Source organism: Danio rerio, chromosome 21 (genome assembly GCF_049306965.1).
Source record: "Danio rerio strain Tuebingen ecotype United States chromosome 21, GRCz12tu, whole genome shotgun sequence".
NCBI classification, from domain to species: domain Eukaryota; kingdom Metazoa; phylum Chordata; class Actinopteri; order Cypriniformes; family Danionidae; genus Danio; species Danio rerio.
In genome coordinates, this window is record NC_133196.1 from 2,995,001 (window position 1) to 3,019,661 (window position 24,661).

Below are 24,661 nucleotides of genomic sequence, written 5' to 3' on the forward strand. Positions count from 1 at the left end.
TTAATAAAAATATTACTGGTAATAAGGAATAACTTTAATGTTTCAAGCTTATATGATGTGATTGTGCCCTTTAAAAACTAATTATTTAGGAAATGATTGACAGATGTGCATATTTACTATATTTGCTGCAGTGTTTATTAGCATCACAGTGAAATAATAATAATAATAATACACCCTAATAGGGCTGAAAGAGATTGTGTCTATTTCAATATGGTTTATTCATTCATTAATTGATTTTCTTTTCTGGCTTAGTCCCTTTAATAATCAGCGGAATGAACAGCCAACTTATCCAGCATATGTTTTACGCAACAGATGCCCTTCCAGCTGCAACCTATCACTGGGAAACACCCATACACTCTCATTCACACACATACACTAAGGACAATTTTCCTTACCCAATTCACCAGTACTGCATGTCTCTGGACTTTTGGGGGAAACCGGAGCACCCGGAGGAAACCCACACCAACACAGGGAGAATATGTTAACTCCACACAGAAACGCCAACTGTCCTAGCCGAGGCTCAAACCAGCGACTTTCTTGGTGTGAGGCGATCGTGCTACCCACTGCACCACCGTGACACCCCCCCAATGTTGTTTAAAACTATAAATATAGCAAAGAAAACAATCTGAGGCTGTGTGAGTGAGTGTTTGTGGTTGTTTCTGTGGAAATATAAATTTATATCATCTAATTCCAAATGAACAATAATCTACGTATAACTGAAAAGTTATATTCTCTGGTTTTTAATTATATTATTTCATTGACATGCCAGCTAGGAGGGTCATTTAACCTTTGTCTTACTGATTACAGGCTGAGCCAAAGTAATGCAAATTGTTAGTTTCACAGCATGGTTGTGTCTATTGTTTTCTCTTTTCGATCAAATGGTCAGGCGGTTTCTGTCTCCAGAACATGATGAGATCAATGCCTGAAAGAGCAGTTTACCCTGCCGACCACAACTCTTAATTTGCATACTTTGTTTAGCCAAATCCCCTCCTCCTAAGAACACAATATAGCCATGATATCATAGACTTGTGTGAGACTTGTGAGAGACTTGTGAAAGAACTTGCAGACTGCGGACCTCTAGTAGGCTCTTGCAGACCCATGGACATCTTGAAGACGCTGTATGACTGCAGATTAACCAACACGTCTCAATAAAGGAATTCTGCTTGTTCCGAGTCTCCTGGACTGGGTTCTCTCTTCTTTTTCACTCATTTATTTTTTTTTTACAACATTTCCCAGAGGCTGTAAGGGCATCCGCTGCGTAAAAACACGCTGGATAAGTTGGCGGTTCATTCCGCTGTGGCGCCCCCAGATTAATAAAGGAACTAAGCCGACAAGAAAATGAATAAATGAATAATTTGTAGCAATGGACAAGCTGTAAAAAAAATACCACCACATCACTTTCTGTCTGTATAACATTTATTTGATTTTCTCGATATATTTATTTGAATTAGGCAATATGCAGCACACTTTCACTGCACTTTTTAAGTCACAAGATCTTCAAATAATGAAACGAAGCTCATCCGATTAATCGATTACATCAGATTTCCGAAAGCACCGGTTGTCATTGTGAGGTGTTTCTTAATGTGCGCCGGCAGATTCCTTGCAGTGCTAAAACTCCGTCCACAAATGGAGCAGATATAGGGTTTTCGTCCGGTATGCACTCTTTCATGCTGCATCAAGTGTCCCGACTGAGTGAAACTCTTCCCGCATTCGGAGCAGGAGTACGGCTTTTCTCCAGTGTGAATCCTGTGGTGCCGTTTTAAAATGTCGGCTGAACTAAAAGCACTGCCGCACTGCAAACACAAATGAGGCCTGGCATCGGTGTGCGTTTTCTGATGTTTCTTCAAGCAGTCCAGCCGGGAAAAACTCCTTTCGCATTGAGAACATGCGTACGGCTTTAAATCAGTGTGGATGATCATGTGTCTCTTCAGGCTGGACATTAAAGTGAATGTTTTTCCGCACTGTTCGCACTCATACGGCCGGTCGCCAGAGTGACAGCGCATGTGTTTTTTGAGTGCGTCCACAAACACGAAGCTTTTCCCACATTGCATGCATGCAAAGGATTTCTCTCCGATGTGGCTTTGATTGTGTCTATAGAAGTTCTCTCGACGGGCGAAGCTCTTTCCGCACTGCACGCATGTGAAGGGTCTTTCTCCGCTGTGGGTTTTCTTGTGTCTGTTGAGGTTGGATGTACAGCTGAAACTCTTCCCACAGTGAGTGCAGGGGAACTCATCCCTGAGGTGTGTCTGTGAACTTGTGTCTCCGGTTATGAATTGGTGAGGGGTGTCCTCCACTTCAATGATTGTCAGCAGATCTGAAATGAAATTAAAGCAGCCATAAGTAAAGGAGATCTTTCATGCACCTTTTTATAAGATGTAAAAGAAGTCTCTGATGTTCCTAAAGTGTGTGTGTGTGTGTGAAGTTTCAGCTCAAAACATGACACTAATAATGTTTTATAACGCTTTAAAACTGCCCTTTTTAGGCTTTGATCCTAATTGTGCCGTTTTGGTGACTGTCGCTTTAAATTCAAATGAGATGGTGCTCTTTTCAAAAGAGGGCGGAGCTGCACATGCCTGTGTGTCAGCATAGTGACAGTGTCTATTAGGGGTGTAACAGATCATAGTTGATTTGTAATTAGTACGAAGCACAACCCACGATTCGGAACACATGGGATCTGCAGATTAAGGGGCCGATTACACCGAACGCACTTTATGTGTTGAGAGGCGCCTCTTTTTTTTTTTTTTTTTTTTTTTAATAATCTTTTTTATTGTTTTTAGCATAAGAAATAATCAAGAACATAAACAGTCAAAAAACAACATAAAAAACAAAGGGGGGTTACAAAGGCCATTTCAAAATACACAAATAGTCGGACACAACAAAAAAAAACATCATCCAGAAAGCATAAGGAAATAAATAGAATTAAATATGAAACAAAACTAATTTACAGAGAAATGCGTAGGCTCCACAATTCGACTTACTCCAGATCAATCTCACTTATATAGAGTTTCAAGTCAGCATTACTGATATAAAACTTAATTGGCCTCCAGATTTTTAAAAATGTGTTTAGTTTGTTTGTAATCCCATTTCGTATTTTCTCCATGGGCAACACGTAACTTAAGCTCCTAACCCAAATTTCGAAGACAGGCACATAATCTGACTTCCAATTTGGTAAAATTATTTTCTTTGCTAATATCATACACAAAGATATTGCCTGTGATATATATTTATCACCTATTTCTGAGGTGTAGAGGCGCCACTTTTGAATGGTTTACTAACAGCCGCGAGCGTTTTGCAGGCTGCTTATGCGCCCTGCATTTTAATCTCCTCCTGCGCCTCGTGTTTTTGCCCGCTCAGTTAAAAAAAGTAAACTCTGAGCGGAAAAAGCGTGTTACGTCACTCGCGTCTTTTACATTCTCCAATCAAAGGAAAGCAGAGGCGGGGTTCCCGTTGAGGTGCCTGCAGTGTTTGTGTTGTCAAGACAACAACAGAGACTTTTGAAGAGGGAGGAGAGACTTGGGCTGCGTCTGAAACCGCCTACTACTCAGTAGGTACTGCATTTGAATTTAAACGTACTACTCGGCCGTTAGAAAAGTACGTTCTGTACAGTATGAATGTAAAAAGTATGAATGGAATTCGGACGTGCTACATCTGCCATTTTGTCATGGTCACATGACCTACCGGCGTCAATTGCGTCGCTTTACTCCCATTCATGAGTTCGCTTGCAAGGCATCATGGGATTGGCGCAGCGTTCATGGGATGCGCACTCCAGAATCTCGCCGGAAGTAGTAAGTCATCCGTGTACTTCTCGCGTACTGATTTTCGAATTCTATGTGTCATGGCGATCTATTTCTTCCAGTTCTCCACTATTTCCATAGGGACTCGGCACAAAGGATTTGACGCGCAAAACCACAAACTTGCAAGTTTACTTTTCGTTTGTCGAGAACAACAATAATCAAAATACAAACAAAAGAACTATTTACTAGGGATGTAACGGTATCAGAATTTCACGGTACGGTAATACCTCGGTATGAATGTCACGGTACGGTATTTATTGAATCATTTACAGGAAAAAACAAAACTTATGAAAATACTCCAAAAAAGTGCCAAAAGTGTCAATGACATACAAATTAGCCATCTATCTGTAAGCTTTGAAACAGGAACTTCAATTTTAATAACAAAAAAATATTAAACCATGTAAAAAAAATAAAGGTTCAATTTAGTATTGTTGAAAACTCATCACATTCAACATTTAATCACTCACTCACTTAGATAGAGATGGGTTTAAAGGAAAATTATCATATAATTATAATCTGGTAAAAGCTGGTATCTCTGGGTATTTACAATGTCCCCTGCAACAGAAAAAAACCCTCTCATTTGGGACTGAGGTTTCTGGGACAAGAGAGATATGACTTGGCCCAGGTTGACAGCAGTGGGTAACGTTGTGCATTGTCTTTCCCCCACTTGAGAGGACAAACCATGAGTAAGATAGAGGTCTCATGTCTGCATCAATCTGAATTGTGTGCTGACAACACCGCTATTCAGTACGCGCGCGACAACACAGCTGATAAGAACTCGCGCGACAACACCGCTATTCAGTACACGCGCGACAACACAGCTGATAAGAACTCGCGCGACAACACAAATATTCAGTACGCGCGCGGCGACAACACCCGCTTTAGGGTTTTCCAGCTCTTTTTGATCCCCGCTTCTAGCAGCACACTCCATTTCCGCATTACTGGATCTGTAGCGACAACAGACCGCAAGGGATGATGGTCAAGCATGGGCTGATGGGAATTGTAGTTTTCGCTACCTCCCGTTCGCTTCATTCGCCTGAGCAAATTTTCTCAGAAGACCTATAGTTTTACCGAGTCATGCGACTACGGTAATATCGAAAAAAATTAATATTGCGGTATGACGGTATTTACAATACCGTTACATCCCTACTATTTACACTTTACAAAGCTTCCAAATGAATTTGGTTTTCAAGAACGGTCAAAAGACGGTCTACCATCAAGCCCCTTCCTTCTTTCTAATCCTTTTTTTCCTGTTGCTTACGCATACATGTGACGTATGGCATTACTGAACATATGAAACTTCATGCACATATTATATCACAAATAAACATTTTAAATCCTGTATCAAATAGCAATAACTTTGTATCTCAATACAAATAATATAATATTATAGAAAAATATTACAAAAATAAAAAGACAAATCTCTCGGTGCTCTTTATGGCTCTAACACTATGAATTCGGACATACTACTCGGCTCGCATACTGATTTTAGCGTACTATATAGTATGGAAGTATGCGGTTTCGGACGCAGCGTTGGGGTTGCTGTTTAGGGTTATCCAGAGCTGTATGACTTCACAAACCATGAATATCACAATATTATTACTTATTAAAATTATATTAAGATCAACAGCAATACTTTCGAACATTACCCAGCTGATTCAGTCATTGACTAGCGACGTAAAAAAAGTGCACTGCGCTCTTTTTTTTCTTGTCAACAAAAAGGCAGTGAGGTGCATCTCGTCATTTTGGAACGCTGATGCGCGGTCGGTGAGCTCAGCCCCTAATACATTTTGTTTACTTGTAGATTAATCCTAAATGTGTAACGATCACAGAGAGAGAGAGATCGCCTCCCAAGTCATTCAAATCACATTTATCAAAGCATTTAGGCTTTCATGTAAAAAATAATAATGATGACAGAAGACGTCATGGTGCGTTTTACGGGATGTGGTGGGTTATTAAAGGTGTTTTCTGTCACTACTTGTTTAGCCTGCATTAATGCATTTAGTGTAAGCTGCACGATTAATCAGTCAATGATCAGGATTTCAACACCCACGCAAAACCAATTATAAATGATGGTGATTTGCATACGTTTATTAATCCTTCAATTAATTTAAATTTGTGTTTGAACAATGCAAATACCAAGAAAAAGAGTTTTTTGAGTTAGTTATGAAGTTACGAACAGTAAAAACACAAGCACTACTGGGAGGACAGTTTATAGCTATGATAAAACCACTGATGTTTATGGTAAAGATTAAAATCATCGTTTTATGCATTTAACTTGACGCTCAAAAATGAAAGTTGTAGGCAACAATTACATTATTTAACCAGTAGGTGGCGACAACCAGCCATCAAAAATATGTCACTGAATAATTCTTCAACAATTGCCGCATTTCCACTGTCGAGCCAGTGCAAGCAAGGGCTTTATCAGGACAGGCTAAAAAAAAATTCTAGTATTTCACCTGTTTTATCATCTCTTCACTGGCTCCCAGTCCAATTTAGAATTCAATATAAGTTATTGCTACTTGTTTTTAAAAGTTTGAATGGTCTGGCACCGTTTTACATCTCTGAGCTTCTTCACTGGCACACTTCATTGAGGCCAATCAGGTCTGAAAACACGTTTCAGCTAGTTGTCCCCAAAACACGGTTGAAATCAAGAGGTGACGGGGTTTCTGCTGCAGCCCCCCGACTGTGCAATGGTCTGCCTTTACACATCCGGTCATGTTCTTCACTTGGTGCTTTTAAGTCTCATCTAAAAAAATCACCTTCTGTCTCTTGCCTTTGATTGTAATTAATTAATTTTAATCTGTTTTATATATTTTGCTTAATTTTTATGTATAGGTATAGATTTTGTATGCTGGTCGTTTTGTAAAGCACTTTGGTCAACATCTGTTGTTTTTAAATGTGCTCTATAAATAAAGCAAACAAACAAACAAACAAACAATCGCCCAGGAGGTTGAGTAGTGAGGCCGAAATCATGTGCGTTTCCACTGTCGGGCTGGTAGCTCGCAGCGCATCACGCAAACCCCGCCCCCAGAACGTTCCTCGAATCAAACATCACACAACCCGCCCACTTTAGCCGGAACCAGGCAGATAAAGCACACCATGACGAAACCATTCAAATGAAGACAACCGAAAAATACAAATGACACGTTACTGTACAACAGTACATGATATGTCTACACGCACAGGCCTGTGTGTTTTTATTTAGTAAATTCGTTTACTCGCCGACCAACTGTTGGCATCATACATCGAATGGTCTCGCCACTAACGGAGGAACCCAGCGCAGTGAGCGCACCATCCATTATATAAAACCCACAGAAATTCTCCTTTAATAACTCGGAATAAAATGTATTTTAATGATAGACGCTGTCAAACACTCAGCCCAAATGTCGGGAGAGATCTAAAACAGAGAAAGAAAATATAGTAAAAATAAAAAGTGGAAAATGACATGATTATGATTTGTTAGTCTTGCTGCAGTTTGGGAGAAATAAATTTGCAGGACAGCGGCCCTCCAAGACTGGGATTTGGCACCCCTGGACTAAGATAAAAATAAAACGAATGAATGTTTACTGTTCCAAAATATTTAAATTGTTTCTTAAAATATAATATATTTTGTTTAATCTGGATTTTTTTTGTTTGCTTTTTTTACCCAGGCATTTAAAAAGAGCTTATTTTAGGGCAGCAATCACAACACCGTCAAACCATGATATTTATATCCAAGGTTATCATACTGTCAGAATCTTTTACTGGCCAGGGGCGCCCCCAAGGGGTGGTCAGGGGTAGCCACGACCACCTTTGTGTGAACTCTGTTCCCACCCCAATATTATTTAGTTGTTGAAATGGATAATTTAAATGTACTTTACGTAAATTCACAATATTTCAATAAATTAATTAATAAATAAAATGCAGCCTCCTAATTATTGTGGATTGATCAGTGCCACCGATGTATTCACTGAGATTGCACACTTTTTCTTAAGAAATTATTTTTTTTTAAATAAAAAAGTTGTTTTATCTGACTGAAAACCGCAAATGCAAAATAAAATAAATAAATAGATGCATTTTGAAATAACTTTTCAGAATCGAGTTTATTTAGCGACTACATTATTTTGCTGTTTGACCTAAAAGAGCCAAAAATCTCAATGATTTAGTGGGTGTATTTTGAAAAAGGTACATCAAAAAAAGAATATGTATTAATAATATTGTGGCTCAAAAAGGAGCATGGATAAATGACAGTATTAGGGTCTGTATAGTAAGTTTGAGTTTGTGTATGTATGTAGTAATGTCTTTTGTTCAGTTTGTTTTATTAATTCATTCATTAATCTTCAATTATTTTAGACATGGCATATACTGTATGCTGTACAATAAAAGTATATGAAAAATAACTTTCCTAAAAAGTGTTTTAAAACTAAATATAGATTTTTATTTGGTTTGCATGTGTTCTAGCTGAATTATTTCAAGGAATAAATTGTAATATTTCAAGAGTAATTAATAGAATTAATTAAAACTTCATTATTTCATTTACCAGAAACAAAAATATAACTTTACTAATTAATACACACACAATTCATTATTTTTTGTGTGCCACCCCAAGATTTGATGTGGCCTTACTTGGCCACCCCTAAGGAAATGTTCTGGGGGCGCCACCCTGACCCATGCCTACAATATACCATAGTATACTGTAGTAAAAACTAAAGTATACTACAGCATTAATTCAGTGTATATACAGTTTAACAGTTCAGTATCAGTATGCTGTCATTAACAAAATGTTGTAAATACTATAATATATACAACATAATACACTTTACTATAGTATGGTTTAAAACACTAGAGCATTTACCACAAATGAAAGCTGCAGCATATAAATAAACGACAGCAGGTATTTTTTCAGCTCCTTAAGGTTTCTGATCTGAATGTTTTCCAGCAATCATCAGTGAAGAATCAAGAAAAACACCAACCTTGTTGCTCCTCTTTAATCTTTCCGTATGAATCAAGATCACTCATGTCGTCTTCCTCTTCTAATTTATTCATATTATTATCTTTTGTCTCTTTCATCTGCATTTAATTAGGCTTCAGCTCTTCTTCGTTCTCGTCAACTGATGGAACAGCGGTGATTTCCGCCATCTAAAGGGCTGGAGCGTGTGAAAGCGCTCTCATTTATTAAAGGGACAGTGCACGCAAAAATAAATGATCAGACTAGTTACTTGATTATAACCTTTTTTTCCGAGTTTCTTTGATCAGTCGAACACTAAAAATATATATATCTGAAGACAAAAATATAAAAAACATGCATTCGAAAACCTGTAACCATTGACTTCCATTGGAAAACAAATACTATTGAAGTCAATGGTTACAGGTTTCCAGCTTTCTTCTGAAATACTTATTCAGTGACTGACAGAAGACAGAAAATTAGCACAGCAAGAAAGTCCCTGGATCGAGTCCTGGCTGGGCCAGTTGGCATTTCTGTGTGGAGTTTGCATGTTCTCCCCGTGTTGGTGTGGGTTTCCTCTGGGTGCTCCTCCACAGTCCAAACACATAGGAAATTGATTAACTAAATTGGCCGTAGTGTATTTGTGTGAATGAGGATGTATGAATGTTTCCCAATAGTTTCCAGTTGCTTCTGGAAGGGCATCCGCTGCATAAAAAACATATGCTGGGATAGTTGGCAGTTCATTCCACTGTGGCAACCTCTGAAATAGAGACTAAGCTGAAAAAAAATGAATGAATAAATAAATGAATTTCTTTGATATCATCATATTAATTTCATTCATCATAACAGGTGGACGCTATAATCAAATCATAGTTTTGCAAGTTAATTAATGACCATATTGAGCCACGTAAAAAAAAAAAATCTCTATATATTTTTATAGATATACAAATGGCAGTGGGTAGCGTTGTCGCATCACAGTAAGAAGGTCAACTAAATTATCCGTAGTGTATGAGTGTGTGTATGTGTGTGTGTGAATAATTGTGTATAGGTGTTTCCCAATACTAGGTTGCAGCAGGTGGGGCATCTGCTGTGTAAAACATATGCAGGATAAGTTGGTGGTTCATTCCGCTGTGGCAACCCCTGATGAATAAAGGGACTAAGCTGAAGTAAAATGAATAAATGAATATACAAACTTAGTACAAACACATACATCTGACATACATTTTTAACAAATAAAATAAAAGTGAAAGTATTAACAGTCTCCCACACAATTATAGGTATACATATATTATTATTATTATTATTATTAATATTATTAAGGGTAAAAAAAAGAAAAATAATGATGTAAAAATGCTCAAAAAACATTTGTTATTGGTGGCGATTGATGTATAGACCACAGGTGTCAAATAGTTCCTGGAGGGCCGCAGCTCTGCACAGTTCAGTTCCAACCCTAATTAAACACACCTGATCAAACTAATGAAATCCTCCAGGCTTGTTTGAAACCTACATGTAAGTGTGTTGAAGCAGGGTTGGAACCAAATGAGGTTGGAACTAAACTGTGCAGGGCCTCGAGGAACTGAGTTTGACAACCCAGATGTAGTCACAAATGTCAACCACTAGGCGGCAGCAGCGGATCGAGCGCCGTTGGCTATTTTCACTTTCACTTCGTTACGTTAAATCAATAACAAGCAAACCTAACCTGTCAGAAATAACTAATTAAACATTTGTTAATTTATTATTATGTATTAAACACTTATTAATATTTAATTTTAAATAACCAAATATATAAATACTAAAATATATAAAAATATAAATACTAACTGATTAACATCCAATATCTGTAAAAGATGTCTAAATTAGTCCGTATTTTGTATATTTTTTTAATTTCTACCATTTAATTATGCTTTTGAATTGCATTATAGGAGCTTGATCTTTCCTCCAACAACTTTTAACCATGAAAAAGTTTTTAATTGAACATTTTTAATTGTTTACAGTGCTATATTGTCTGGGTTGGGGTTATATATCACACTACAAACACCTTGTAATAAACTACAAGCACATTTTCTGAAGACTTATTTCTCTGTATATACTTTCTCATACATTATATCACTAAAACTCACTTTGTTAAACTGTGGAGCTCATCTCAGAAGGCAATTCAGACAATGGCTTGTATAACTGCATTTCAGGATGCCACAAATTAACCAAAGTAACCCATACAGGTTGTGAAACAGTGTTTTTTTTGTGCAAGGGAATCTCTCTGGGTGTTTTTGCGTGGGATTAAAGCACGTGCAGACTTGTTTATTGTTTATTCACTTCCTCCTGTAACTCTCCAGAATTGGCGACAGCTGGTAATGATTAAATAAGTCTGATAGACATCAGTGTTTTTACCGGAGAGAGGGAAGAAGTCAAACATTATCTTTATATTTAACACAAACCTGATATAACCGAGTAGGACATGTTCCTGGATTAACATCTGTGTTGATTCTGGAACAACATTCCAATCAGCCCATCAGAATTAAGGGATGCGTTTACAGTTTATGCTGAGTTTAGGCTTACGGTTTGTTTTATTTCTACATGAGTGTTATTCAACTTTAATATTGGGAATATTTTACATTTATGTTTGGGTTTAGGGGTAGGGAATAGGTATAGATACATTTAGCAAACAAACATTTGTTCCAGGATCAACATACAGTTGAAATCTGAAGTTTACATACACTGTATTAAAAGGCACATAACCATTTAAAAAAGGTCAGATGTTAATGTGACTAAACTTTGTCTCTTTTAGGTAAGTTAGGATGATCACATGTGTTTCTGTTGTGCTTAATAGCAGAATAATGAGAGATATATGTTTTGAGAAATTGTTATAACTTTTCTTAAAAGTCAAGTTTACAGACAATAAGATTATTCTGCCTCTGAAAGAGCTCAGATGATGATGTCAAGGTTTTGGAAGTTTCTGATTGGTTAATTGACAACATTTGAGTTAATTGGAGACACAACTGTAGAATAGTATTGAAGGAAAAGCTCAAACACACTGCTTCCTTGTGTGACAACATGGAAAAATCAACAAGCCAGAATCAACAACAAAAGCCAGATTACACTTTGCTAAATTACACTGGGAAAAACACTAATGTTTGGAGACATGTCCTGTGCTCTGATGGAGCTAAGATTGAACTGTTTGGCTATAATGACCAGTGTTACATTTGGAGGACAAAGGGGAAAACGCACAAGCCTAGAAACACCATCCCAACTGTGAAGTATGGGGGCGGCAGCATCATGTTGTGGGGCTGTTTTGCTGCAGGAGGGACTGGTCCACTTCACAGCATAGATGGCATCATGAAGAAAGAACATTATGTAGAAATACTGAAGCAACATCTCAAGACATCAGCCAGGAAATTACAACTTGACCACAAATGGGTCTTCCAAACAGACCATGACCAGTGGCGTAGCGGACGGGCCCGCAGGGCACGCATCGCGGTGGGGACCCGCGTTGTCATGATTTTCAATAATTGAAAATCCAGCAACCGCAATAATCAAACTCTTGGGAACAACTGTGGTCAGAACCAAAGTTCACAGGTCTGTGTTCTCAGAACACCTCTCAAGCGTTGGACTTCTTCATTCTGATTGCTTGCCGCCGAACCGCGTCATAGCTCATACCATAAAGTTGACTTGATTTCAACAATCCTCAACGCTCACACCGGAGAAGACATGCCACGCTGTTTCTCGCCGCCGGTTCTCATTGAAAATGAATGACTTCTGGCTACTTTGACGCTCTCGCCGCTTTCGGTTTGTGATCGCTCCTCAGTTTGTGAAGGCTTCCCTGCCTCCCTTCCCCACTCCTCAATTTGTGATTGCTTCCCCCGCGTTGTCGCTCCACCCCGCCTCCCTTCCCCGCTTCTCAATTTGTGATCGCTTCCCCGTGTTGCAACCCCCCCCCCCTCTTCATCAGGGGGCCCTGTCAGTGATCCCTGCAGGGGGGCCTCCACATTTTGTGCTACGCCACTGACCATGACCCTAAGCATACTGACAAATTAGTTAAACTGTGCTTAAGGGACAACAGAGTGAATGTTTTGGAGTGGCCATCACAAAGCCCTGAACTTAATTCTATAGAAAATGTGTGGGCAGAGTTGAAAAAGCTTGTGCGAGCAAGACAGCCTACAAATCTGACTCAGTTACAGCAATTCTGTCAGGAGAAATGGACCAAAATTCCTGCAAACTATTGTGAGAAGCTTGTGAAAGGAGACCTAAAACTTTTGACCAAAAGTATACAGTTTAAAAGCAAAGCTAAAAAAATACCAAGCAAATGTGTGTAAACTTTTGAATGTCTAGAAATTAATTAAAAAAATTCTCAAAAAATAAATTTTATCATTATTCTGGCATTTAGCAAATGTAAATGATTTAGGCAATCCTAACGGACCTAAAATGTAAACGTTTAGTATGATTTACCATCAGACATTTAAAAAAAATTATTATGTTCCTTTTTTTTAGTGTATGTAAACTTCTGGGTTCAACTGTATTTATATATATATATACATATACATCTAATAATGTTATACCTTGACTGTGTGGACGTTACCTCTAGGATGTCTATCAGATATTGGATTTTGGTCACTTTCCAATACAACCTAAAATCAACCAAAAAACAACATAATTTGACATCATTATTGGACGTCAAAATAACATTGTCCTTAGAAGCTGGATAGACATTGGATTTTGGTCACCTGATGTCATGACCTAAATCTGTAATATTAACGTCTTATGATGTTGTGTGCCTGCTGGGTTTATTTACCAGGGGTCGCCACAGTGGAATGAACCGCCAACTTAGCCAGCATATGTTTTACCTGCGGATGCCCTTCTGGCCGCAACCCAACACTGGAAAACACCCACTCATTCACACTTATACACTACAGCCAGTTTAGCTTATTCAATTCCCCTATAGCGCATGTGTTTGGACTTGTGGGGAAAATCCCAGCACCCAGAGAAAACCAACGCCAACATGGGGAGAACATGCAAACTCCACACAGAAATGCCAACTGGCCTAGCCGGGACTCAAACCAGTAACCTTCTTACTGTGAGGCGATCGTGCTACCCGCTGCGCCACTGTTATGCCCAATGTGTTTTGATTTATACATTTAAATGCAACACTTTGCATAACAGAACAGAAGAACAGAACAGAACGCAAAGAAGGATGAGAATGAACAGAATGCTTCTGTTCTGAGTCAGTTCTAAAGGTCAGCAGGAAGTGAAGAGAAGACCTGAGGGAGACGCCGATTATAAATGAATCAGGAACAGTTCAGCGCTGTTATACAGGATCACATTCACTGTGTGTTTATGTTCAGTTTCCTTGTTCCTTATTTATTCATGTGAAGTTCAGCTTCTGCAGCTGTTCTTGTATCCTCAAAGCACCCTTCTCAGAAACAGGACAATAATCTTCCTCAAACAGACATTGTGTATCATCCTTTTAGAGAAAGTGAACAATGCTTCCACTCTATTCAAGTATGACTCGGTGAGTTTATGCAACGTGCATGTTTACAGAAATGCATTGTCTTGTCCGAGGTACTTCATAAAAATATTGTAGCATATATACATTTGAAGTCAGAATTATTAGCCCCCCTTTGAATTTGTATTTCTTTTTTAAATATTTTCCAAACGATGTTTAACAGAGCAAGGAAATTTTCACAGTGTGTCTGATAATATTTTTTCTTCTGGAGAAAGTCTTATTTGTTTTAATTAGGCTTGAAAAAAGCAGTTTTTAATATTGTAAACAACATTTTAAGGTCAAAATTATTAGCCCTTTTAAGCTAATTTTTTCGATAGTCTACAGAACAAACCATTATTATACAATAACTTGCCTAATTACCCTAACCTGCCTAGTTAACTATCCTAGTTAAGCCTGTAAATGTCACTTTAAGCTGTATAGAAGTGTCTTGAACAATATCTAGTCAAATATTATTTACTGTCATCATGGCAAAGATAAAATAAATCAGTAATTAGAGATAAGTTAATAAAACTATAATGTTTAGAAATGGAACCTTTAGCTAAAGTTCTACCAGGAAGACTGAGATGTCACGTCATTCATAAAAATGATCACGTCAGCCTATTACAACCAAGCAAGCCATATATATATAAACCCATCTAAACAATCTGTTTCGCTGTACTCAGGTGACGTTGCAGAAGCTTCCCTCCATCCTCCCCATCAACACCACCACCAGGCTGGCCTCGTCTCCACTCAAGGGGTTGGCTTTGCCCTGCCTTCATCTTCAGGCAGCTCATCCAGAGTTCTGCACTATAGACGGGGCTTAAGCCAAAGAGCTTTATGAAAGGACCGTAAAGAACTCGCATTTATGCAAACAATTTACAATAAATGTTCAAACGTTTATCTGCCTCCTATAGTCTTTCTGGCAGAAATGTTTTTTTTTTTTGGGGGGGGGGAGGGGGGGGTGTTGGGGGTCCAACTGTATATGTGATTAATGATAAACAAGGTAAAAACTAGTGAGTGAAGATTTTAAACACATGTTTTTTTTTTTCTAAATGTCCATACGGTCAAAATGCCCTTTTTTTTGCAATAACAATTCAAAATCAATAATATTCCTATATTTAACTCTCTCCTTAAAACTCAATTTCTGAATGTCACAATCATTGAGTTCTGTAGATGTTGTTCCTGTTTCCTTTTTGCTATTTGTTCTCTTGTCTTGTTTTGGACTTTGCCATTGTCTTGTAAAGCTTCCCTCAGCACTGGTAAGGCACTATATAAAATAAATGTGTTATTATTATTATTAGCAACTCAGTGGTGCAGTAGGTAGTAGGTAGCAGAAGGTTGCTGGTTCGAGCCTCGGCTGGGTCAGTTAGCATTTCTGTGTGGAGTTTGCAGGTTCTCCCTGCATTCAGAATGAATTAATGAAATAATAATTACTTTTATTATTATTTAAAGTGTTTTATTTAATTACCCTGGTGACTGTAAAGCGTACTTGAGCTCTGAAAAGCCGCCATATAAAATAAACATATTTCTATTATTATAGTTATTATTATTATTATTCATTCATTCATTTTCTTTTGAGTTCAGTCCCTTTATTAATTAGGAGTCACCACAGCAGAATGAACCGCCAACTTATCCAGCATATGTTTTACGCAGCGGATGCCCTTCCTGCTGCAACCACCCATACACACTTGCATTCACACTCATACACTACGACCAATTTAGCTTATTCAATTCACCTACTGCATACCACATGTGTTTGGACTGTTGGGGAAACCGGAGCACCCAGACGAAACCCACACCAACACGGGGAGAACATGCAAACTCCACACGGAAATGCCTACCGACCCAGCCGAAGCTCGAACCAGTGACCTTCTTGCAGTGAGGTGATCGTGCTACCCACTGTGCCACTGTGACTCCATTATTATTATTATTATTATTATTATTATTATTATTATTATTATTATTATTATTATTAATATTAATAAAAGTGTTTCATTTAGTTCCCCTGCAGACTGTAAAGCGTACTTGAGCACTGTAAAGGCGCCATATAAAATAAACATTATTATTTAATTATTATTATTATTAATAAAAGTGTTTAATTAATTCCCCTACTGACTGTAATGCATCCCCGAGCACTGGAAAGGTGCCAAATAAAATATTATTATTATTATAAATATTATTATTATTAATAATAATAATAATACATTTTGTTTCAATAATTCCCCTGCTGACTGTGTTTGTGGTTGTTCGTGTCCATCAGTTAAGGGTTAATAGCGGTCAGAAATGAGTCGTCTGGAAAGCACCGTTCAGTCCAAACTCAGGCCTGGGGTTACATGTGTCCACTGAGCATTTTAACACACAAACCATGAGATTATTCAACACAAGCTGCTGCTTTAAATGGGGAATTCAGATGCAAGATCTCATGAACAACACTAGATCACAAAACGATTGATACTGGAAACATTTTAAAGGCAGAATAACTTAATTAAAGAGCTAATCGAGCACTCAGAATAGGGAACATACTTTAAGAAAAGTCTTATCACTGAGGGCAAATGCCAAATCTATATTTACATGTAGACGTGAAGCTGTGAGAAAGAAGGAAATGCAGAGAATAAACAGAAACAGCACTTTAATATTCATATCTACAAACATGATAACAATAATAAATCTCTTTGGCTGAGTAACTTTGACTATAAAAGCACTGAGCTTCAACACATATTTTGATATTTGTTTTGCACAATCAAAATTAAGTGAAGTGTATTTATAAAGTAATTTGGAGAGGATCACATGCTTATGATTGATCACAGCTGGTCCTGCATTAGCCAATTAATGACTCACCAATCAGATGATTCCTAAGCCACCATTAATACAATTCCATATCACAGCCATCTTCGTTTTGAAGAATCTCCCCTTCCACCCCTTCTTCTCCTCCATTCCTAGATTGGGCGACATGGCGGCCTAGTGGTTAGCACTGTTGCCTCACAGCAAGAACGGCACTGGTTCTAGCCCTTACCAGGTCAGCCAATTTGACCCAGAGACTGTTTAGATCAGGGATGTCCAAAAAAAGTCCTGGAGAGCTGATGTCCTGCAGATTTTAGCTCCAACTTGCCTCATCACACCTGCACGGATGTATCTAGAAAGCCTAGTATGAGATTGATCAGCTAGCCCAGGTGTGTCTAATTGGGTTTGGAACTAAATTTTAGCCCTCCAGGACCGAGTATGGGCACCCCTGGTTTAGCTGCATGTCACTGATGAGAAGATGATGAATATTTACTGTATGATGACCGAAATGGCCTTAAACACCTAGCAGACACAAGACGTCAACATGCCGTCAGATGGAAATTGTACCCTAATGTTGTGGAGACGCTGCGTTTTGTTTGGAAATGAAAATCGGGTTTACATCAGAACTCAATGTCTGGCCGATGTCAACGCCCAACCTAAAACCAACCAAATATCTACGTTTAATGATGTCACAGCTTGACGTTGTGTCGACGTTACCACTATGACATCTATCAAGTGTTGAATTTTGGTTGTCATAACTGATGAATAAATGTTAGTATTTGACGTCAATATGATTTTGGTTTAAGATGTTGGCTCGACATTGGATTTTGGCCACTTTCTAACAACCTAAAACCTACCAAATATCAACGTCATTTGATGTCATTATTGGACATCAACATAATGTTGTCTTTAGGCGCTGGCTAGACGTTGACTTTTGGTCATCTGACATCACAACCTAAATGTAACCTAATATTAACGTCTTATGACGTGTGCCTGCTGAGCAATAACTAAATGCACTACAGAATGTTACGTTTACACACACATCCACAAATTACATGTAAATGCATCAACTTTTAACAACATAATACTCACTACTCATGAGTACTTTTAAAAGGGCTGCTTTTTACTCCTACTTTGAGTAATATTTAAATCAGGTACTTTTACTCTACTCACACTACATTTTTGGGCAAGTAATGGTTCTTTTACTTAAATATGCTTTTTCAGTACTCTTTCCACCACTGTTCATTAGCTACTATAGCAGGAGAGTTCTCGAGCTCAAACTCCCCTCTGGCCCTGCAAACTGGAGGGAGACCTGGGCTTGAGGATCTTATGAGCTCAGGGCTCTCTCCCGGGACAGCATGCCTAACAAGCTTTATAATCAATCATCTGCTAAGTGTGAACTCTTGAAAGGCATTTACGTTTTCTTTCCTTTGTACAGAATGATCAATGAACATTGTTTAGACACAAAAAAATGGGACATTTACTAGAAAGTTACTTTGGTGGTGCAAAAAAGATTCTTCTATGGTATCACTAATTTTATTTTTAAGCGCGTATGGAGTTTTATGCAATATAAATAATTACACACAATATTTGGTTACATGTGTGGCAGATGCAATTCAATGCATAATTGAATTTGCCCGCAATTACGGCATTTAATATCATATAGAACACATTAAACAATCAATCTTCCAGAGACAGTTTTGGAGATCAATGCATGCAAGATCTGTGGTGATTCCTGAATTTTCTATTTATATGTTAGAGAGAGAGCTCAACATGGCCACAGTATTCAAGATAGAGTTGACTTTGGACAAATTTGCTGCTGAATGCCTCATAGCTACACACTGGTGTAACAAATATATTAAAACATGTAGATGAATCTCACACATTATCGCTTTAGTGTTTAATCTACACCAGGCGGTGCATGAGGAAAGCCAAGAGAATTATCAGTGACTCCAGCCACCCAAGCCATAGACTTTTCTCTCTGCTACCCTCAGGCAGACGGTTCCGCAGCATCCGGTCATGCACTGAAGGAGATTCTTCCTTCAGACTATGAGGCTGATGAACACTTAACACGCCCCACACTGACTCTTCTTTACCTCTCACTGAACACCATCAATATGTAGCATGCACTGCGCTCTAACCAATCCCATACTTGAATCAATACCGCCTACAACCATGTGGACATATCGCTGTCAATTTCACATTGTTGTTGTATTTGCACTGTCTGTATTTTGCACTGTCGATGTATTTGCACTGTATTTTGTAGTGTCTGGAGCCAGCACCTAGGGCTTTTCACTGCTGCTGATGATGTGACAATAAAAGTGATTTGATTTGGTTTCATTTGATTGATCAACAGTTACAAAACCAACCCACTGCAAAAATTATTAAAACAGCAAAATAGCAAAGTTCTGTCTTTTTTTTTGCGCATTTAGTATCTGCTACGTCCAACACAGACTCATTTCGAAAACGTAATCCTATATACAAATCTGGAGATCGCGAATTACGTAGTCAGAGGTACGTATGGCTGCATTTAATTTTTTAAACGAATGCTACGGGGCGATATGATGCCGTTCCTTTTCGCGCTAACCAGCTGACCGCTTACCTCAGTGTGGAAGACTTTCCTCCCTACAACAAGTTTGTCCCATTAACTCATCATGTACGTTGGCGGACTTGAAAGGAGTTGACCACGATGACGGGTAAGCAGGTAAGACAAAAGCAGAAGCCAAAAAAATAAGAGAAAGTAAATAACAGGGCGAGAATGTGGTAAAATCTGAAATTGTGGTAAAAATCAGACAAGGGCTTTTCTTTTTCTGGATTGCTTTTGAAAATTGTTGGTTGGGTTTAGGGAAGTGGGTGGGCGGGTCAATTGGTAAAATTGATTGGGTTTAGGGAAAGTGGAGAGTGGGTCAGTCGATTGTTTGGTTAGTCAGTCAGTCAGTCTGTCAGTGGTCTCTAGTGGATTTACGTGAGAACAGCAGGCGTGAATAGCATTTGCCAGAGAAATTTGAGATATAAAAAAGCGTACACAGCGGCCTCTCATGGATTCGCGTACCTCCAAGGATGTATTTTGCGGCCTCCAGAAATGTATATAGAGGTACATTTTCAGAATGAGCCTGGGTTGGCTTCTTCTGTCTAAAGTAATAATAAAGCGTTCACAAATTGAAGTTTGTTACCTACACAGGACGCAATTTCCGCCATTTAAATTTATATCCTTTAAATGTCTTTGGGTTCATTAAGCAATCTGTGATAAAGACAATATAGTAGTCGGCTGTAGATGACGAAATTTTGATATTCACAAATAAAACATTTGGATTTAAGTATGACCAGACTTGTTCTTATGTGATTTTTGTTATGTTTTGGCAAGATCTGGCAACATGCTAGCGATTTATAATAGATAAGAGACACGTTTAAATTAGTAATAAATAACGAGCTTCTAAGTTTGGTTCTGCACACTTTGAATATAATTTGTTTGTTGTAAATTTATTTGTCGCTATTTGCAATTTTCAAGGCTCAAATCAAATGTTGAATGTCTAAAACAGGCACTAAAATGTGAATCGACTGAAGTGAAAACTGAATTTAGCTGCAGAGATTGGGGGAGTTATCCTTCTCTTGCACGCACATGGTTTTGTAAAGCAACTTGAATTAGACAGAACAACAAATGCACCATTTGTTCCTTTTTTGTGTTTGTTTGGGTTATTTTAAAAGCTGAACTTGAAGTAGAAATAAGGAAATACGAGTAGGTAGGATTCACGGGGAATCCTTCTGTGCCCACACACTTCTTATTAAATCTAAATCGGCTGCATTGTTAAATATGAGCTTTAAGTGCTTACATATAAATAACAGGTTAAATGTATTTCATGATATGACTCAGTATACCTAATATATATTATGTTACTTGTTTATACAGTATTATTCAATAGCTTTGTAATGCTACTTTGACTACTTGACATTTTTAACTGGTGCAAGATCTTTGACCCCAAATCATATTCACATCAATGGCATTTGTGTTTGTTTATTTGAGCATTTTAGACATTAGAATTGATTGTCATTGTAATATTATTATAGGTGGGCATATATATATATATATATATATATATATATATATATATATATATATATATATATATATATATAGATTAATCTTAATGTAATCTTGTAATTAATCTAGATTAAAGTGGCTCATTTGAATTCTGCCAAGGGCATTCGGAATATGTGTGCTACCCAAATAATGGCTAAAAGTAAGTCTTTGAGAACGGGTTTCTCAAGCCAGGTGGCGCATTAGACCAGGGGCACATCTCCTGTTTCCAAAATGCATCACAAACTGGAGGAGAAAATGTTCTACTATGATAATTGGGGATGAAAATTAACGATGTTCAATAGGATGTGCTTGTGTTTACTCACTGTTTATTCAGTAAACACAGGGCCGGAGTGAGACTCCTTTTCAGCCCTGGAGTTTCAAGCCTCAGACCGGCCCACCTCAGTTCACGACTGACTATATTAAAATAAGGTCATTTCCAATTCAGTTTCTAATTACACTATCACGTCTTTTTTTGAGAAAACAGCTGCTTTAGAACTTCAAATGTTCAACAACCCTAACAGTATTATATGTCTTAACAATAAAAATGAAAATAAATAAATACTCAAACGAGGATCAAAACCGGGTTCGAAATCCAACATGCTAACCACTGGACCACAACAGTCATATTTTGAGAGGGGACTCATCTGAATAAAAAGGCTGTGGTCAAGTAAATAAATTAATTAATTTAAAAAGTGTGACTGTTGAGAGCAACAGATTCTGGAACTAGGGACACCGGCCCTCGCGGCCAAAAAACGGACCGGCCCACCGGGAATTCTCCCGGTCCTCCCGATTGGCCAATCAGGGCCTTAGTAAACATGAATGTTGAACTGTAGGCCTACATAAGCTCTAAACAGCCATTTTTGATTACCTTAATCCGACTAAAGTCTGAACTGAACTAAACAGAAATGGGATTAAGACATGTGGAGTGTGCAGATATTAGTGGCATTATTGAAGCAAACACCACAAACTATTACCGTCATGTAGGACTTTTCGCCATATTTTCCGACAAGATCCACACACGTGGCTGTCAGTAAAGGACCACACGCACACGCACACGCACATGTGCAGAAGTTTTTGTCTTTCCATTTGGCATGTGTTATTAAATTCCATAACACTCTCACCAGTCCTTACTTCTTATTTGCGTCTAATACCCCGGTTTGTCACGGGGGCATGAATGAAATGTTCATGAGTGAAAGTAAAACTGCAGTTAAAGTCACGCAAAATTACAGGAAACTCTTACATGAAAGCGCTTCACGTAAACACGTAGATTACAGATGTCCATGTAAGCGTAGTCAGACGTGTCTTCGAAGTAAGTGACAGATCCACAAGGGCGTCCTGCTGATTTGATTCAGAAGTGCACTTTTCTTATCAGACGCTCACCGGTTTGACTTTCATTTATCGTTATGCATTTTAAAAGCAGCCGCTCCATTTTATTTGTATTTTTTACTGACATGCATAAACTCTGCAGGTGTTTATGCGTTTCAGTAAAATGCAGAGTACCACTCTATTGATATTTTAGCACCTCCAAAATATCAATAGAGTGGCACAACAACAACACGGTGAATGTTTTTGAGTGGCCCAGCCAGAGCCCAGATCTAAATCCTATTGAACATCTCTGCAGAGATCTTAAAATGGCTGGACACTGCCGGACATAAAGACTGTGAATACTGATAAACGTGATTTTACAGGGTTTTTATTTTAAATAAATTTGCAACAATTTCAAAAACTCTTTTTCACATTGTCATTATGGAGGATTGTGTGTAGAATGTGGAGAAAATAAATTAATTTAATCCACTTTGGAATAAGGCTGTAAGAATACTCTCCCGATGCACTGTATTCCCTATCTATTCATATATTCCCTTTCTATTGCATTACTAAAGCTGTAGGAGTAGCTGAAAAGCATTTAGTCTGAGATCCACCAGTCAGGGCTTTACCGCTGTCATGTAACAGTTAAATAAGCATCCATTTGTGCAAACCCTTCTAAACACAGCCATCCAGATGATGTTCAGGCATTTCTTTTTGGCTAACCCTTGCGGGAAACCAGCACTTCCCCTTTTCACTGCCAGTTAAAGCAGAGCGTATTTTCTCAGAAATGCAAGTTAATCCTGATCGGCTTAAAGTGAAAGTGAAACTAACAGTCTGAATGTGATAATATGAGAAACACATTTTCTACGAAGCCTATATGCATGAGCTGACTGCATTTCTGAAAAAGCAGCAACATTATTGACTTTAAAAGATCTAATTCATAACAGTTTACATCAATAAACAAAATGAAAGTGTAAAAACTGTGTGGTTTGTGTTTTACAGAATCTTGGAAGACTAAGGGAGAAGTAGTTTTTGCTCAATCAGCTTAAATCCTTCAGATAAAGCGGTAGTTATGGTACGTCTGCAACTAAATTTGTTGAAAACATGTCAGTCAGACCTGCTTCTTTTAGCATTTATTAGACAGCAATACACTGTATATATCTAAATATTCATAAACGCACGTTATCTTCAGCAGCACAAATGCATGTCTTACGTTATAGATAAACAAATATTAACAAATTAAATGAGTTTATGCGTAGAATAAGAAAAATACCTGGCAACATTATCAGAAGATTATTGTTTTTTTTAATTAATTTTATTTTGAGGCGTCAACATTAGATAGTTTAAAGTGAAAGTTAAGATCAAATCTTTTTAAGTTGGTGCTTGTCGTAATTATATTTACTATTGTTGTACTTTTATTTTATTTTATTAATAAATTGAATGTTTTTTGTGTGTATTATGTTTGGTGAACAATTTTGTGTGTAAGAAACAAAATGCATTATTATTATTATTATTATTACTATTACTATTATTATTATTATTATTAACAATAATAATAATAATTCCTAGCATATATATATATAGCTTTTCTATACACTCAAAGTGCACACCAGCTGATTGGTGGAGAGGAGACAGAGTGATGATATACCAATCATGATATGGGGATGGTTAGGAGGCCATGATGGACAGAGGCCAGTGGACAAATTTGGCCAGGATGCCGGGGTTAAACCCCTACTCTTTTTCGAAGGACATCCTGGGATTTTTAATGACCACAGAGAGTCAGGACCTTGGTTTAACGTCTCATCTAAAAGACGGCGCTCACTGAGCAGTATAGAGTCCCCATCAATATACTGGGGCAATAGGACCCACCACTTCCAGCAGCAATAGCTTTCCCTTGTGGTCTCCCATCTAGGTACTACATATGATTAAAAATAAAAACCGTTTTTTTTATTTACAAATGTTTAGATCTTTGTACTGAAAAAAACAGCATAAATATATTAAGTAACAACATAACGTTTTGCAGAAACTTCTTTACTGAAAAACAAACAAACATACATTGTAGTGTCAAAATTAACTACTTCTGTCAAAAATAAGATTTAACGTTACTAATTTTATGTTATTTTTATTGTTGACCTTTTATTTTGATTATTTCAATTGGATGTTTTCCCCCCTGTATTATGCTTGATGTTTTGCGTGTAAGAAATAAAATGCAGAATTAATATTATTATTATTATTATTATCATCATCACCAATGTATACTGACCCAAGATGTTAGTTCTTGTTTATTTAAAGAAAACTTT

The 24,661-nt window shown here is 37.7% G+C and overlaps 2 protein-coding genes and 1 long non-coding RNA gene across 4 annotated transcripts in view; 1 reads left to right on the plus strand and 2 right to left on the minus strand.

Annotated features, from left to right (window-relative positions):
- cert1b (ceramide transporter 1b) overlaps positions 1-24,661 on the minus strand; it is a 422,369-nt gene that overhangs the window by 163,186 nt on the left and 234,522 nt on the right. The gene's annotated exons all lie outside the window — the stretch shown is intronic.
- LOC141379946 (uncharacterized) overlaps positions 1-24,661 on the plus strand; it is a 156,308-nt gene that overhangs the window by 50,328 nt on the left and 81,319 nt on the right. The gene's annotated exons all lie outside the window — the stretch shown is intronic.
- si:ch211-241b2.4 lies at positions 1,399-8,937 on the minus strand. Its single transcript, NM_001386294.1, has 2 exons — positions 8,750-8,937; positions 1,399-2,314 (listed from the first exon to the last, which is right to left on the minus strand). Exons 1-2 carry the CDS (start codon positions 8,850-8,852, stop codon positions 1,533-1,535), a joined length of 885 nt encoding a protein of 294 aa, NP_001373223.1. The 5' UTR covers positions 8,853-8,937; the 3' UTR covers positions 1,399-1,532.